Source organism: Typha angustifolia, chromosome 15 (assembly GCF_048772165.1).
Source record: "Typha angustifolia cultivar Huaian chromosome 15, ASM4877216v1, whole genome shotgun sequence".
NCBI classification, from domain to species: Eukaryota; Viridiplantae; Streptophyta; class Magnoliopsida; order Poales; family Typhaceae; genus Typha; species Typha angustifolia.
This window is the reverse complement of record NC_133253.1, coordinates 19630104-19648205: the sequence shown is the minus strand read 5'-3', so window position 1 is coordinate 19648205 and position 18102 is coordinate 19630104. Positions and strand designations below refer to the sequence as shown.

At 37.1% G+C, this 18102-nt stretch overlaps 1 protein-coding gene across 1 annotated transcript; it reads left to right on the top strand.

The window, feature by feature from the left end:
* The first annotated feature begins 12 nt into the window (after nt 1-12).
* LOC140778105 (uncharacterized) lies at nt 13-16698 on the top strand. The gene is made up of 11 exons (XM_073122668.1): nt 13-1060; nt 3229-3505; nt 3702-3887; nt 4306-4458; nt 6187-6648; nt 8224-10443; nt 11155-11342; nt 11459-11614; nt 13066-13300; nt 13753-14066; nt 15817-16698. Exons 1-11 carry the CDS (start codon nt 321-323, stop codon nt 16103-16105), a joined length of 5220 nt encoding a protein of 1739 aa, XP_072978769.1. The 5' UTR covers nt 13-320; the 3' UTR covers nt 16106-16698.
* The last annotated feature ends 1404 nt before the right edge of the window (nt 16699-18102 follow it).

Below are 18102 nucleotides of genomic sequence, written 5' to 3'. Positions count from 1 at the left end.
AGTAACTCACAGATTGTACGGCCGAGTTTGCGCGCCTCATCATCTGGAGGGAAGACGCTAGAAGATTCAATTTTTACGGTTATCCTAGCCGTTAGGACGGTGCGAGGTGTAATTAATCGGAAGGACGAAGGCTAAAATTGTCATTTAGTCCAATTCCCTCGCTTTCTCTCGTCTACGTGGCGCTTTCTCTCCTCTTCGCTCCGCTCGTTCCAAATAGCGGCCACCGCCCAATCCAGAACACTCTTTCCCACCTCTTCCCCCACCTTCTCTCTGTTCGAATTCGACCTTTCTCGAAACCCTAGGTCGATTCGATTCCTCTCATGCTCCTCCGATCCAATCCCTCCCCCTTCCTCCTTTTCAAAGACCCTGCTGTCCCACGCCGGAACCCTAACTTCCTCATCCTTCGGAAGCGCCGCCGTCGGCGCAGACCGGAGACTCGGACCCAAGCCTCCCTCGATAGTCTCTTCTCTCGCCTCGTCTCCCCCAATCTCCTCGATATCCTCTCCCCTACCCTCGGCTTCATCGCCGGCGCGGCCGTGTTCCTCACCTCCAACGGCTTGTCTCGCTCAACGAAGGTCGTCGTCGATGCCGGCAATGATGACGTCATCGGGGATTGGATCTTGTTCACTAGCCCGACGCCTTTCAACCGGTGTGTGCTCCTCCGGTGCCCCTCCGTGTCCTTCGAGGAGGGGGGCGAGCTCTTGGATGGAGTAAACGAGAGACTGGCGAAGGAGGAGAGGCATTATGTGAATCTGAGCCGAGGTAGGATCCCGATAGCAAAGGAGAAGGAGGAGGATGGGAGGCCGGAGGACGAGATCTCGTACCAGAGGGTTTGCCTGGGGACGGAGGACGGCGGGGTGATATCATTGGATTGGCCGGACAATTTGGATTTACGGAAAGAGCACGGGATGGATACAACGGTGGTGATTGTGCCAGGGACTGTGGAAGGTAGCATGGAGAGGAATATAAGAGTGTTTGTGTTGGATGTGCTTAAGCACGGGTATTTCCCTGTCGTGATGAATCCACGGGGATGTGCTGGCTCTCCGCTGACCACAGCAAGGTACAAATCTAGCTTCCTTTCCATTGGTTATATAAGTAGGTTTTTAATACTGCTCCACTAGATGAAATATGCTTTGAAGAGCTGATAAGTGAGTTGTTCTTTGTGCCCGTTAGTGTTAAGTCATGATTTAAACAAAATACTACTCACTTCCTGCAAAAATTTTATATTTTTTAGAAAGATAAAAGTTCATGTAGCTAGGGAGAAAAGGCCAAGATGAAATTAAGTGTTATCAAATATTTGATTCAAAATATCCTTCTGTGTCCTCTTAGCTGAACAAGATGCTACGTATTGGTTTGAGTTGCACTTTCGTCTGGGCTCACTGATTTCCCCTTTCAGCGGTTCCTTTTCTTCAGCTAGAAAAGTTTAAGAATTCAAAATTAGAGACCTTTATGTTTCTTGGTAAAATATAACTTATTCCAAGTTGAATTTCCAGTATGATACCTGAAAAGCAAGAATCTAATAAAATAATGACAATGTGACTATATCCAATTTCAAATGATTTATCTATAATGCATAAAATCTAATCATTTGGTATAAAATTATAAATAGATGTTATACTATCAAACATGAGCTATTCACCTATACTATTAGTTTTAAAATGTAAAAGCATGGTCTTTATTCATGAAATTTCACAAAAACATTATGGATATTAATTTAGGTTTACTGCTTATTTGTATTTTCTTCCTAAAGAAAGTTTAGTTTCAAGAGAAATGCTCAGAAAAAAGTGGCAGGAACACTGGATTTGTTGACCTAGAAGAACCTCACTACCAACTTCCAAGAATTTTTCACAGTGCCTCGTGTATTTATATACTGATGTCATCCAGGAGATTATATAGAGCTACAGTTAGTGTAAGGACCATTAGAAAGATATGTTCCTTGTTATGATCAGATCCTTAGTTTCTTGCCTTATTATGAATAGATATATATAGCAAGTAGGCATAAAGCCATGATTTGTGTTGTCTGTTGGAGTAATGTCATGTAAATTGGCATGATCAGAGTATTAGACTGGGTATGTAGTCTAAACTAGAATAGCTGGGAAGGAGCTGGCAAGCATGGTTCGAAGGATCGGCTGATCCTCTTTCATTATATCTCTCTCTCTCTCTCTCACTATATCTCTTTCTTTCTATTTTTCTATTTTTCTCTCTTTCACTATTTCTCTCTCTTTATCTCTTTACTATAGCTATTGCTTCTCCAACGTAGAAATTCAGATCGGGTAAACTCCACTGATGCAGATCCAACTTTGACAACCTCGACAGTGATTATTTTATTTATTTCGTTATCTCTCTTTTCTTTATTATAGTTTTTTTTTCTCTCTCTTTCACTATGGCGAATTTTTTTTTCGTTTCTTCACTCTCTCTCTCTTTTTCGTTGCAGCAGTTTTAAGTAAGTACTTTTTTTAATTTTTTGGTTTTATACATGAGTAATTATTATTTTCTCATTTTTAAAAAAAAATTTTAGAATTTTTCTGCATTTATAAATAATATTTATAATTTTATATAATTAAAAATAGTCTTATACAATTCGAGCGGCTGATACGTATCGTTTTTTCGGGAGATTGATCTCAATCCCAATCCGATTTTTCGAAACTTGCTTACAAGTACATCTAGGCGGCACGGGTGTTGCTAGTTAGCTATTCCGCATGATACATTCCTATTGACACGTTTGACATGGGAAGACACACCTTCCTACCAAAAAATATGTGCTAGTTCGATGTAGTGTTCACAGGGGGTCACACAGGCAGGCTTAGCTCATAATTACGACTAGTGAGATACTCCCTTGGACTAGTTTCAATAAGGCGCTTGCATGCTACATGCCAGATGTGGTGGTCGGCAGGCCTGATACAATGGTCTGTGAGTAGAATGAAGATGGATATGCAGTAATAGGTACACTTTCTAGTGATTTTTTTATGCTTCTTTTAGGAACTCTGTCTAGTAGATCCCTTCTACCTAGCATCATATGATTATGTTTCACACATAACAATACTATATCTCGTTGTTTTCCACTCTCACTTTTGACATGTCACACTATTTATCTGTCAAATTCCCAACGCATATCATGGCCCAGAAGTTTTTAATAGAAAAAATTGTTCTTTTGAGAATCTCACACATTCATAGTAACAGTATCAATGTTTTCTCATTGTAGCACTTCTAAACTACTTGTTCATGTAGGTTATTTACAGCTGCTGACAGTGATGATGTCCGCACAGCAATCCAATTTGTTAATGGCCTAAGGCCATGGAATACATTAATGAGCATTGCTTGGGGATATGGCGCAAATATGCTGACAAAGTATCTTGCCGAAATTGGAGAGTCTACTCCTCTTACAGCTGCTGTTTGCATTGACAATCCTTTTGACTTGGAGGAAGCCACAAGGTCATTCCCTCATCATGTTGCCTTGGATGAAAAGCTGACAAGTGGGTTAATTGATATTCTGCGGACCAATAAGGTTGCTGATTGTTCCTAATAATGATCGAAATGTTTATTTTGTTCTTAATATGACATTATTAGAAGAAAATAATTTTGATTACACTAGGAAATTTATTTTCATGTAAATCAATTCATCTATCCTTGTGATATGCGGTTTTTGTTTTTGTTGTACCTCCAATATTGGTTGCAAATAATTCAAGGCTAAATTCTTTCAGGAAATCTTCCAAGGAAAAAGTAAAGGTTTTGATGTTCAAAAAGCTTTATCAGCAACGTCTGTGCGTGAATTTGATGGAGCAATATCCATGATTTCTTATGGGTGTGATGCTGTTGAGGACTTCTATGCAAAGAATAGTACAAAACAGTCTGTTGAAACCTTGAAAATTCCTGTTCTATTTATCCAGGAAAGTACTCTGAACATATATTGCCCACTTTTATTCTATTATGATTTGGTTGCAATGCATTGTTCTCCAGCTACATGTTGGTTGTTTGAAACTTTGAATGCTTTCAGACATTCATCACAATTCACACATTGAATCACTGAAGTCAGATTTTACAGACACTTTCTGCATGCTCAATATACTATTAACTGGTCATCTTATTAATTGTTTCATTATTTCATCTGTACCTCCACATGTATTTGTTTGATAAAACAGCCATGCTCTTGTCAGATTTTGCGAAGTTCACTCAATATTTATGTGTAATGTATAGTACTGTCCTTTTGCTATATAAGATCGTAGTAACATTTCACATATTTTTCATGTAAGATTCAGGTATATCCTGTGGTTTTTTTTTTCATATTGAACATTGTGTTGTCTGCAGAGTGATGATGGGACCGTACCTCCTCTTTCTGTGCCCCGCAGTTTGATAGCAGAAAATCCTTTTACAAGTCTCCTCCTTTGTTCTTGTTTGCCTTCAACTATCATCAGAACTGAGAGATCCACTGGGCTTTGGTGCCAACATATTGCGATGGAGGTACATGATTTGATAGTGTTAATTCAATTGTTCCTATTTTAGTCCTTGCATGATGGTTTGAAGAAAGAAGCTGGTGCATTTGGAATAAACTAAAGTAATAGAGATTTGTTTTAGTATACTATCAAGGATAATCATGGAAAAACAAATTATCTAAGATTTACTGTACTTCCTGAGAGTCAATATTTCCATGTATTATTATATATCACTGACTTGTTGCTAATTGTGTGGGTCCCCTTTGGGCGGGCCTATATTCTATTAACTTGGTTCAGGTTCCCATTCTTTTGCTCCTATTCATAGACAGAGTACAGTTTTCTGTTTTATTTTCTTTCGATGGTTGAAAGAAGCATCGAGGAGATTTATTAGATTGCAACTGATGAGTATCTGCATCCTAAAATTGTAGTTTCTTTGTCAATTTCTGTTTTTTTTTTTAAAAAAATTTGAACTTCTGCACTAGCTGTAAACCATCTCAAATCATTTCTGAGTGCTTTAAGGTTTATTTGTGCAACCAGAGAACAAAATAGATCTCAATTAATCTGAGAAATACTTGATTTTATGGAATTTATTGGTCTATGAGTCTCCTTTTAGTTTCTTCTTTAACACCACATACCAACCAGACATATTGTTTGCAATCTTCATTGATGAAGCTTTTAATTTACTATATTGTTTTTGTCATTTTTAATCTCTCATCTGAAGTCATTGGCTTTAGACTTACACAGTACAATCTACTCTGGTCTATTATGGCTTCTACCACCTTCATTTAAGCTGCTTTCCTTCTTATGTTTGACCTATCTAGTCTCTGGTACATTGTAACATACTTCAAATTTGTCCTTTTTCTCTTTTCATTCATGGTCAATGTTCATAACTGAGCTTGAATTTGCATTTATTTCTCATTCTAATAGATGAGTAATATCGATTGCAAAGAACATGCAGAAAAAAAATTCTTTTGCCCAAATGGTAATAATTTATTTATCTACAACAGGCATATGGAGACGGATGATTAAGGCTGATTTTAGTGCAAGGCATTTGCCATTGGGATATCAGTTTTCTACTTTAGAAGTTCCACACAACTGCCATTTTTCCTACCCAGTTAACAGAGGGGCCTCGGGCTCGTGTTTTGCCTTCCCTGGCCGATCGGACCTCATATGAGGCTTTGGAATAGATCCAACATGCAAAAGTAATAAAATCCTGGCATTGCTCAGTAAAAGTTCTCCTCAGGCATGTTCAAGTAGTAAACAAGCCAAGATGTGAAATATCCTAACTTTGAGTGCAAGCATAGAGCGGAGTTCAGAGATATATGTATAATGTGTATTCGAACCAAGCCTAAGCACCTGTAATTTGCATGGGTCTACTCAATTTCGACCCTAAGTATTGCATATTATTTTTTATTGCTCATAAAGCAATCATGCAGTCTATTCCATCATCAAATATTTGTTGAAATATTGCAATTTGTTTGTTGTATGGAGAAGACATCATGGCAATTTCTTTTGGCCTATGTTCATTATTGCAATTAAAAAAATGTTGGGGGCACAAGACTAGTCTCTTCACTTATTTTGCTTCTTTATTCAGGCACTCTCTTCCAAGATATGAGATCCCATTGACAACCAATTTGTGTTTGTCGTATAGATTGCCACCTAGTTTTTGTTTGATTTGTTGCACTAACTTTTTGGCTTATGAACTGTTCTTTGATATCATTTCATAGGGATCTGATCTATTTATGTGACCTTGCAGTGGTTGTCAGCGGTGGAGCTTGCACTTTTAAAAGGTCGACACCCACTTTTAAAAGATGTAGATGTCACTATCAATCCTTCGAAAGGTCCAGCATTTATTGATGATAGATCATCACAAAGGAGAATATCAGATAGGGAAAAATTTTGTGAAAGCTATGATCTTGATCGATTACCTTTGAACCATAATATTGCAGACGGGAATTCTTTGCTAATGTTTGACCGTGTGAATGAGTTTTTCATTGATCCGGATTTTAATGTAGATCCTATATCTCAAAACAAAGAGAAAAATCAATTGGAACAAGTAACTGACTTAGATGGGGTAAGTGGAGATGATGATGTAGAAAAGAAACAAGATAGTGCCATAGATACTGAAGGAAGTCATGTGTTACAAACTGCAGTTGTTGTCATGAATATGCTTGACATTACCACGCCTGGTACTCTGGATGACGAACGAAAAAAGAAGGTACGGGCATACAGCATTTGAGTTCCAGTTATTTCTAGATTGACTGAATTCTATATCAATCCATTCTTATTAATGGTTACATTCACACTCGGGGCTTTTTCTTTAAGCTTATTTATATCATGAAATAACTTTCAAAGTTTCAGATAAATTCTATTTTCAATCTTTTGGCAGTCATTACACTCATTTCACAAAATCTTGAGCTGTAACATCTATTGGTTATGTTCACTAACAATGACCCATTGGATCTTGGAAGTATGCTATACAAATATAATATCATCCATGCTCAACTTCCTGTATTAAACTTAAAAGTTCCTGAAGTCTTATCTATGCCAGAGTAGATATACTAGTGGTGACCAGATGTGTATTATTTGGAAGATACAAATAGGCGCATACAAGCTATTAGATTAGGCATATGTGCTTGGTAAGAGGAACCTTCCCTGGTTCCCTTGCAAAAATAGAATCCATGTTAAATGCTACTACCTAAAATGCACTATATCAAGTTGTTGTAAATCTCAAAGTAGCTAGTTCTAATAAGGGTAGGGAGCAAGATGAGCTGTTACCGAATACAAAAATTGCCTATTGATATAAATGCATGTTTTTTGAATCCCTTTAATCTAGTTTACTTTTTTGACTTGTGCCCCTTCTAGGGGTGAAAACATATCGGATAATATCTGAGTTGACCTGATTACTGTAGGATAGGTTGCAAAATTCCTATCTAACCCGAATTCGGATAAAAATTCTTAAAAAATTTCATAATCGGATACGGATTCGGATATGGATCCGGACCGGATTCGGATACATGTTTATCCACAAAAATATAACTTGATTTCACTAGTATTTAATGGATTTTCAAACTTCCTAGCTGTCCTAATTGGTTCCATAATTGCATTTTACCAACAAATATGGATTATTGAAATATTTGTTCATTAGTAAATATATAAGAACTAAATTTATTAACACATCGCATATCCTCAAACTTTCTAGCTCTTACAATCCTCAAAGTTTGGATATAGTTAAGATCATTTATTTTTCAAATCTATCTAAATCCGCATTTTAGTTGTATATTATTTGCTTAAGGTCTCATTGGTATTCAATTTGTATAGCAATTCATTTAAGATTTAGTTTGTCTTTGAATCCATTTAAGATTTGGTTTGTATCCGTATCTGTTTAAGATATGATCCATATCCATTTTATTCGGATATTGTTATATATTTTGTGATCCGTTTTATCTGAATATGGTTTTATATTTTGTTATCTGTCTAATATCATTATTTTAATCAATATCCGGAGCAAAAATATGGATCTGAATATGAGTTTGCCAATGTCTGATCCATTGTCACCCCTAGTTGCTTCCTAGTTCCCATATCTCTTTTCCATTTTAAATGATATTTTTGGAAGCTGATCTGATGAGATGATATAGTATGCTATGCTGAAGCCCTAGTCATCTATACACATCCTAAGGATCCTTGCTTGCTGATGCATTATGTAGTAAAACAGTATTTCTCTTTTGTTTTTATATATTATATAGTTCAGTCATTAGGTATGGTTTAAGTATTGATCTTTCAATTTGGTAAGGTTCTAAGTGCCATGGAACAAGGAGAGACGCTTATGAAAGCTCTGCAAGGAGCTGTGCCAGAGGATGTACGTGGAAAACTTACAACTGCTGTTTCTGACATCCTGCAAAATAAGCAAACAAACTTAAGGCTTGGTGCATTAACAAGGACTGATTGGACTAATGTGACATCACAAGTCAATACAAGGATCCAAGAGAAGATCAAGGGACCTTCAAACCCTGAAAATGCATACAGTGATGCCAATTCATCAGATCAAACTAAAGCTGGTGCTGACAATGACGAAAGACTGCATAATGATGCCAAGTCGATTTCAAACAATGTTAACATTCAAGAAAATGTTGAACATTATCAAGGAAAAACTTCTCAAATTTCTGAATATGTTGAAACTGCATCAGAAATGGAAAGCAAACAAACCCAACCTAGCAAATTTGAAAAAGTAAGTTCTGTGATAAGTGACATTGAACAGCAAAGGGTCGACCAAGGGCATGGAATAGCTGAGAAGCACAATACCGATGATCAAGTGGTGGTTAATGATGCAAACGGTGCCCTTAAAGATGAGATAAAGAAAGTGGATTCTGAACCAGAACGGAGTATGCAAGTTCAACCTTCAAATTCTGGAGAAGCAATTTCAACTGGTTTATCCACTTCTGATAACCAGTTAGTAGAAAAAGAAGGGAATGGAATTCAAAAGAATGAAAAGAAAGCTACTGAGAACATAGTCGATCAAAGTGTAGAGAACTCCCCAAAAGTAGAAGAACCTTCTTCACAGCATACATCTTCCAACACTCAGTCAACCTCAATCAGTGTGACTCAGGCATTAGATGCCTTAACTGGATTTGATGACTCTACACAAATGGCGGTTAACAGTGTGTTTGGAGTTCTTGAAAATATGATTGACCAGTTAGAGAAAAAAAATGACAATGGAAATGATGAAAACTCAAATAATAATGAGGACCAGGAAAACCCAAATGCATCTAGTGACAAAACTACCAATGAAATTGGGTCTGATGAAATAGGAGACAGGCAGAACAGATCACACACAGAGAGCGATAAAATTCCATCCAGTCCTCAAACAGACAATGATACCCACAAAAAAGATATTCTCTCTGCTAAGAACACCAAGGATAGCTCTGGTGAGGAAAAGGTCGCCTCTAGCATTATGTCAACTGCAAAGGGCAAGATCAGCTGCTTTCCAGATAATAATGCAGGCTATAATAATTTGGAACTTAATATCTTAAACAAGGTTGGGTGTGCACAAAACTTCTCTATTAACCCTTACTGGAATACACCACATGCAACATATCCTTCTACACAATTACCAATGGAACAGCCAGGTTTAAGTTCAACAACTGATCTGTTCCTTGACCCAGAAGAAGGTAAATGGAAAATGGTAGATCAAACCAGAAGTGTCAACAATGATATACATGCATCTGAAAAGAATCATGCTATTTATGAAGAGATTCAAACCACTTATTCCTCGTCACAACTGGACGACATGGTCCAGATTATTGAGCCATCATACATAATACTAGATGCTGACTTCTCAAAAATTAATCCCCAGTTCGCTGAAGAATGCAATGCAGTAGGTCATCAATTCAAACAAGATGATTCCATGAAGCAGAAGTTGATGCTCATGATTAAAGATGAATTACTGAATGCTCTGAAAGTTGAAGTTGGTCGCAGATTAGGTATAACAGGTCTAAAGAAAGTTGATAGCAGCCTTGCAAATGATATGGAACAACTTGTTAATACAGTGTCTGAAAATGTTGTATTATCCAGTGAATTATATCCAAGCTCGTTTTCAGAAAGTAATGATCTTGCTTTGGTAAAGTTTGGTAAAATTGAAGGAGAGTCTATGATAAAGATGATAAATTCTGCAGTTCAGGAGACCAGCCATCTGAGGAAAGTTCTTCCAGTGGGTGTCATTGTAGGGATTGTGTTAGTATCCTTAAGAAACTATTTCCATATTGGTGATCAGCTGGATCATGACCAAAGAATAGAAAGTTATAAGAATGGACATACGCAGGATAATATTCTTATTCAAGAGAGTGATAAGAGGGACGAAACTTGTCTTGATGAGGAACATCATCATGGTAGAAAGAATAACACCACAAGCGGTGGAGATAAACAACTTGACACAGCAGAATCAAGCAATGATGGTATTATGGTTGGGGCCGTCACAGCTGCGTTGAGTGCTTCAGCTTTACTGGCAGGTCACCAGGTAAAACATTGAATCAGCTTAGAATATTATGCTTGTGTTGTCGATGACATGCCTTTTAGGATAACTTTCCCTGTCATTGAGAGAAATTTCCCTGGCACATCACTAGGGTAATTTCCCTGAATCACCAGAGCGAGTGTGTTGCCTTTTTCAATGACATGTCTTCCTTGATTGCTTGTCTTCTCGATGACATGCTATCGACTATTCTCAAGAATTAAGACTTCCTTGCATAACATTATCAGCTGGAGCAGCACATTTTAAGTGGATCCACTTTAATTCTCTCTGATGTTTGATATGTGCCTTTTTTCATTTGCTACTTAATATCTTGTGTACTTGATATTCTCTTATGTTCTATAAGACCATTAATCTATAACAATATTTTATAACCTTTCAATAATATTTAAACAATTTTTTGAATTGTTTATTGTGAACAGTTTTCTCCTTTCTTGGAAGCTACACCATACTACAGGGTTCCACTGTCTCTCAAATGGTTGAAGTTAAAGTTCCTCACAAATTCTTCACTCTGTCGTAGTTCTCATGTCAAACAATATTCTTCCTGTTACCCCTTTTATTGCTGCTCAAAATCTTCTTATCATTCTTTTTTCTAGTTTTGTTAGGCATTGCAATGTGGCTTGTCAGGTTAAAGCTGCTAAGTGATTACTTTTTATGTTTTTGCTGACTGGTCATGTATTTGTTTTGTATATTGGACAAAAGAAGATGCAAGAAAATGATGAAATCATGGCGAATCCTTCTGCTTCATTTAATCAGAAGGGAGATATTCATGGGGAAGCAATGCAAGAAAAAAATCAGAACAGTTTAATGAGTAGCCTTGCCGAGAAAGCCATGTCTGTCGCCAGTCCTGTAGTACCCACAAAGGATGATGGAGAAGTTGATCATGACAGGTTAGATCAAAACGGCTTCTTATACCCTCTTCCCGTTTGCTCCTTTAGTATCATTTTTCGTTGATTCTTATGCTTATCTTAATACCACTTTGTTTATGCTGGACATGTACAAGAAGACTGGTTGCAGTTCTGGCTGAGCTGGGACAAAAGGGTGGAATTTTGAGATTGGTTGGTAAAATTGCGCTACTTTGGGGTGGTATACGTGGTGCTATGAGCTTGACTGACAGGCTCATCTCATTCTTACATATTGCTGAGCGTCCTTTACTGCAGAGGTTTGTTCTGTTTTCATCAATTTTTTATAATTGCTTTTGGATATATTCTTGTCAGTGAATTATGAATTACATAAAACAATAAAACCAGTAAAAGTGCACTGTTATTAGTCCAAAAGGGCATGGTTTTAGTTATTTCCTCTTTTCGTGGCTTTTTTCAAGGTCAGCCAGCTGGCACATTTTATCATCAGGCATGTACCCATGCAAATGATTAACCATAATGGGGGTGGGACCTCCTCACTGCGACAGGCAAATACCTAGCAACTACCACTAAAAAGCGATAGGAAATTTCTGTTTTTTTTTTTTGGGTAGAAAGCAGGTTATCACTTATCCAGGGTAGTGAGAAGCTTGACAGTTTTATAGCTATGAAGTACAATTATCTCTAATTCGGTCTTATATTCTCTTTTGAAACTGATTTAGATAGTTTTGTTGTCTGCGTCCTTTAGGAAGATGTAATCACTACCTTAAATGCTCATATGTAAGTTTCATCATACTATTAATTGCTTAAAACCTAATAAAATAAAGGGCTTCACATTGCATAAGGCTTCTATCAAGAAAAGATCTTGGTACCTTATTGGTTCTTCATATTTTATTTTTTGATATTGTGTTCTCTACATCAAAATTATGCTGAAATGAAACTGATGAAACAAAAGTCAATAGGATGAAGAAATCAAATATTTTGTTTTGAACTGGGACCAAATCAACAAAATAAAGTTCAAATCAAGATTATCAACCTTCTTTTTGTATGCTGGGGAACTTCAACTCTAACCTTTGTATCATAGTGAGGTTAGAGGAGCCACTCAACTGTCGGTTATTCAACTGAATTACCATCTCTCACCAAGTCACAAATCTTTCAGCTTCAGTTTCTATTGCGTTTCTCTTGACATGACTCAGGAGTAGGCAAACAAGATTGACTTAATTTGTAATCTAGAAATTGTATCTATAACAGCATTAGTCCTAGTGTTTGAGAAAGAAATTTTGACACTTGCAAGCTTACTAATAAAATCACATGCTTAGAAGCAAAGAACTCATAAGACATGCCTGTCGTTATGGATTTTGTGAGATGAAATGGCATCAGATTATTGCCCAAGAGAATTGCATTGCTCTTTGACAAATTATAGTATCTTATACACAAAAGTGCACCTTAGGGGCAAGTTATCTATAATTATCCCACTTGCGAAGTATTTACCTTATTTAGGTGTTTTTTTGTAGTATGTTTAAGCTCAATTATCTACTTTTGTCCTGTGATATCTTGCTTACTATCGATATTGTCAAAAGATCGGGTCAATTTCAAATATATAGTAGTTTTCTGCATGAACTTTTGTACGTTTATTTTTTCTTTAATTTATATGAAGTATGATAAAACTGTGCAAGTTCAAACATATAGTAGTCTTACTACTCATTTTTTTTTAGTAAAAGTTTATTACTAACTCATATATTGGCTTTCATCTTAGGATTCTAGCATTTGCCTGCATGGTACTTGTTCTATGGTCTCCTTTTGTGATCCCTCTCTTGCCGTCACTTGTTCAGAGTTGGACAACAAAGTCTTCTATCGGATTTATTGGCTATGCTTGCATTATAGGTCTTTATGCCTCTGTAATGATCCTTGTCATGCTATGGGGCAAAAGAATTCGGGGGTATGACAATCCACTTGAACAATATGGCTTGGATCTGACATCAGCACCAAGGGTATGTACATTAATTTTTTTCCCATTGTACATCAGATGCTTAATGTAATGTTCTTTGGCTTCTACTAAAAATCAGCATTGTTAATTACTAAATTCATGACCCTAAGTGTGAGGGGCCCAGGCAGGATAGGACAGTCTTGTTTTGTTGTGATCTTTAGGTGGGTGTTTTAGTCAAGAAACTCGGGCTTGGTCATCCTATTCTTATCGAAATTCAGTGGGGAAGGTTGGTAGGGTCTGATATGCAACAATTTAGCATTGTCCTTTTGAGAGCCAATAATGCAGTAACTCTTAGTCATTAATGATTCTAGAGTATGACTGTGGCATTATTCCTACTAGTTTGATTTTTCTTAATATGGATGTTTGTTTGTAATATTGATGTTTTGAAAGTTGAAATAACAAAGAACTGATTCTTGGCTGCTATAGTGGTTGCTAAAATCAGCTAACTTTCTGCAGGTTCACGATTTTCTGAAGGGTTTGGTTGGAGGAAGTATGGTTGTCTTGTGTATACATTCAATAGATAATTTACTTGGTTATGCATTCCTCTCCTGGCCATCAGGCCTGCCTCCATTTTCAGCTGGTCCTATTCCCCTAATTAAAACATATGGAAATATACTAGTGCTGGTTGTTAGAGGGATTGTTACAGCAACTGGCATTTCTCTGGTTGAGGAATTGTTATTCAGATCATGGCTCCCTGGAGAAATTGCTGTTGACCTTGGATATTATCGAGCCATTGTTATATCTGGTATTGCATTTTCTCTGATTCATAGGTATGCTTCATTTCTCTGGCTACCTTATGCATTCTTTCACTAATCTATACTGTCCTCCAGTTGCTATTTGCTGCATTAACTTCTAGCTTAACACTTTCAACTACTTGCTCTCAACCCTATGGTTGGTCCATTGACTATAATTAGGGGTGGCAGTTGGGTCATGTTAAGCGGGTTTGGGTTGGGTTAACATCACACTAACATGAACACGACGCGATTATTAAACGGATAACACAACACGATCCGTGTAACCCGTTTAATAAATGAGTTGTGTTAATGAGTTAACACGACCCGTATAACCTGTTTAATAAATGTGTCATGCTAACACAACCCGATAACACAAATTGTATTTTAACACGAATAACACAATAATAGTTAACCATATATAAAAGTTAATATTTATTAATTTATTCTATATAAATTGTATATTTTATAAACAAAATAGGTTATTTCCAACTCAAAACTCATACAACTTAAATATAACAATTCTAATAATTTACCCTAACACAAATCTATACAACCATAAATTCTTTATAAACAAATCCTTGCCAACTCAGTCCTCATCAGCAACAATGGCGGATTTTTATAAAAGTCACCACACAGATCCTTACAAGAATGATAGAAACAACAACAATGTCTCTCTATTCCACTGCCAGACAAATACTTGCACAAAGCAAAGATCTAAGCTTTTTACTGATTCATGAAAGAAATGGTCTTCTAGATTGAGTTGTTATATTTGTTTGCAAATGAATCACTCACAGCTCAAGAAGGAAACGACATTGGCTCAGGGAGATCAGGATCTCGTCGGAAAGCTCGATGTTTTTGAGGTCCAGTACTTGAAGCAACTCAATATCTCCAATCTTCACTGGAATTAGAATCTATCTACTCCATCACATGATTGTATGTAGTCACCACTATCTCGACTAAAGAAGGTGAGGGGCGGAGAGGAGATCCGGTAAGGGCAACATCGACGTGAGGAAGAGTGGGAGTGGGAGCTTAGGAGGTGGTTATGTGAGGAAGAATAGGAGGCGACTGCAAGTGAAGTGAGGTTGTGAGGGTGAGTGAGTTATTAGGGTTTTATATGTGTGTGTTGGTTTAGCAGGTTGACCCAATCCGATCCGTATACTTAAATGAGTGAAAATGAGTTAGTGTTGTAAACCTAAACACAACTCGATCATTAAACAGATTAGGCAGGTTGACTCGTTTACGACTCGAATCCAATTAGATTAAACATAAACCCGACTAAGAGTTGGGTTATTATGTCAAAGATCGGGTTAACTTTTGTCACCCGTAATTATAAATTTCCTACCTCCAGCTTTTAGTTGCCTGGCCTTCTTTTCATATATTTGAATACTCAATTTCTCTTTTGCCTAGTGATGTGCTTATATGTGATTTAATTGTACGATTTCCGGTTTTGGATATGATCCTCCTTTCCCTTGTCAAATAGAAGCAGCAAAAGGAATAAATAAATAACTAACAAAGAGAGATATGTTTGATTCTTTTGAAGCACTAGTATTAACTTGAGAAAAATATTTTATATTTCAGTAGAATAGCAAATAATATTTCAGTATTCAAATGTTTTAGATGCCTTTCTATGATCTAAAAATTGCAAGAAACTCTTCTAATGGTGTAAATTGCACTTTTTCGTCAACATAATTTTGTGCAGGCTGAATTTTCTTTTTATACGGCTTGCTAGTCAGTGATACATTGTAAAATGTTTTATACTTTTATTGTGTTTTGGATGAAATTTCAGGTCTCTGCCTTCAGTTCCAGGCCTCTTGCTGTTATCTTTGGTGCTTTCCGGTATAAAACAAATTGCTCACGGAAAACTTGCTGCCCCTGTTGGCATGCGCACAGGAATAATGACTACTAGTTATATCTTACAAGCAGGTGGTTTCATAAAATACAGCCCTAACATATCTTTCTGGTTGACGAGCACCCATCCTCTGCATCCATTTGATGGGGCTGTCGGCCTGAGCTTCTGTATTCTTTTAGCAATTATTTTCTTTCCTCAAAGACCACCGCAGAAGAATACTTCATGAGTGTTTGATAATAAAACTGGAGACAGACAAATTGCTTTGCTAAACAGCACGAGTGGATTAACGAAGCAGCATAGTGATGTTTCCCTGTCGTAAGTGTATTATCAGAAGATTGAAAAATGAAGAAACTGTGCCAACAGGGAACCTATGGAATTGTTGAAGTGAGACTAAGTAACTGGTACAAGGTGAATCATTTGATGACAAGGAAGAAGCTTATTGCCTCGCTTCCTGAAGAGGCATGTAGTCAGGCTCTTTAGGTTTCTTCCTCACGGCTATCCTGCACGGTCGTTCTTTTGGCAAATTGGGCATTATGACTGCTTAACCATTATTACATGGAGCAGTCTAGGCAAAGCTTAATGTAAAGAGTGTACAGTATGGTGTTAATTGTACAGACTTAAACTTTGTTACATCATAGAAGAGGTAGTATAATTGGTTCAGTTGAATTTTTTCGAATCACTTTCTTGTTAGTCCGGCTCTACATAGTTGTACTGCCATACTATCTCCTTCCCAGAGCTGCACTACAAGTGAACAAATTGATCAATCTGTTGCATATTTTTGGAGAATCTGAATAAAATAAAAGACATTTTGAAGGAGTACCTATCTTCTTGTAAGCCTTTTTTTTTCTCTATGTGGATGTTCAGGACCCTCAACCATGTGAATGTATCTACATTCTCTGAGAGTTTTCTTTTCTTTTACCACTAGTACAATGTTTATCTTTAGCAATGAATATTATTATACAATTGTCAAAGGTGATGAGCATGCTGATCAACTAACATTGTGCTTGTTTAGTAAACAGGTAGAACATTACACAGTTTTCTGCGATGCCTGCTGCAGTTATGTTTCTTCTGTTCCTTTCTACTTTATGGTTATAGATGTTATTTGATCTTTATTGCTAATCTCTTTGTTTTCATGATAAATAGCTTTCACTCTGTGACTAGTTGGTTGCTTTGGGGATATGGAGAGCAGTTCAGGTTTACTTGTTTGGAAGTTTATATTCATGTCTCTTTATTCTCAATCTTCTTCACTCTTCTTTGTTGTGAAATTGTTAGTTTTGTTTAGGATTTATACCCATTATGGAGAAGGTCTGGTCCAGTTTTGACTAACTTCATCGAATGCTCCAGGAGGAATGCACCATACTAAAAGCTTTGCAAGATATTACACTATATAAAGGAAGGAAGAACAAGCAATGATGATGAACTTCTGCTGCATAGGGATGTCCTGTTCGAGACAGCTGGACAGCTCCTGTAGTGCACTTCTCCAGGCTCCATTTTCTTTGGGTTCTTTGTGTTGCTTTCTGCTGTTGTTTCATTGAATAGAACAGTAACAGCCTTTCCCTTATGCTATTGCAAGATAAACCAAAAATTTCTTGAAGATTAACCAGTTTGCAGTTGTCATTGTATCAAGCTACTGTGTCTCGTTGAGTTTTGCCATGCCTTCAAGATCTGATGCTCTTCTACAAGGTGAGCAAACTGAAGTTGATCTGCCAGGGTCACAACTGAGTAATGCAGCAGAAGTCTGGAGTCCACTTTGTGTCAGCAGGTTGGTTTCCCTCATATTTATATCAGTTTGCGGATGCTTGGGTTGCAACAAGTGTGCATCTTTATCATTAGAAGGCTCCTCTATATTGCTAAAGCTGCAGAGAGGATAATATGATGATGATCATAGTAGATATCCATACATCAAAAAGTTTAAATATGACAGCATCACGGCGTTGGGTGTGATTATGCAAATACCATCCTGGGGGAGCTTCATGCCCCACCATACAATTGCGCAACACATGAAATGCCACAAATTGCGGGACTGGAAGAGTTTGGGTGACTGATCAAACTGGCGAATGTTCATCCAATGATGTTGAGAGCACTAGCAACTGCCAGATCTGTGAGCTAAAATGTAATAAAAAATCGTTGAACTTGCTTTGGGCATGAGTATGCCTGCTATCATCACTCTGCATTTCTGTTCTCTATATTTTTCTTTTGGACGACTTTTTGATGTCTTTATTT

Coding starts and splice junctions, on each gene's coding strand:
- LOC140778105 (XM_073122668.1), top strand. CDS start 321: ATGCTCCTCCGATCCAATCCCTCCCCCTTCCTCCTTTTCAAAGACCCT. Junction 4,459..6,186: donor GCCAACATATTGCGATGGAG/GTACATGATTTG, acceptor GTGACCTTGCAG/TGGTTGTCAGCGGTGGAGCT. Junction 14,067..15,816: donor GCATTTTCTCTGATTCATAG/GTATGCTTCATT, acceptor ATGAAATTTCAG/GTCTCTGCCTTCAGTTCCAG.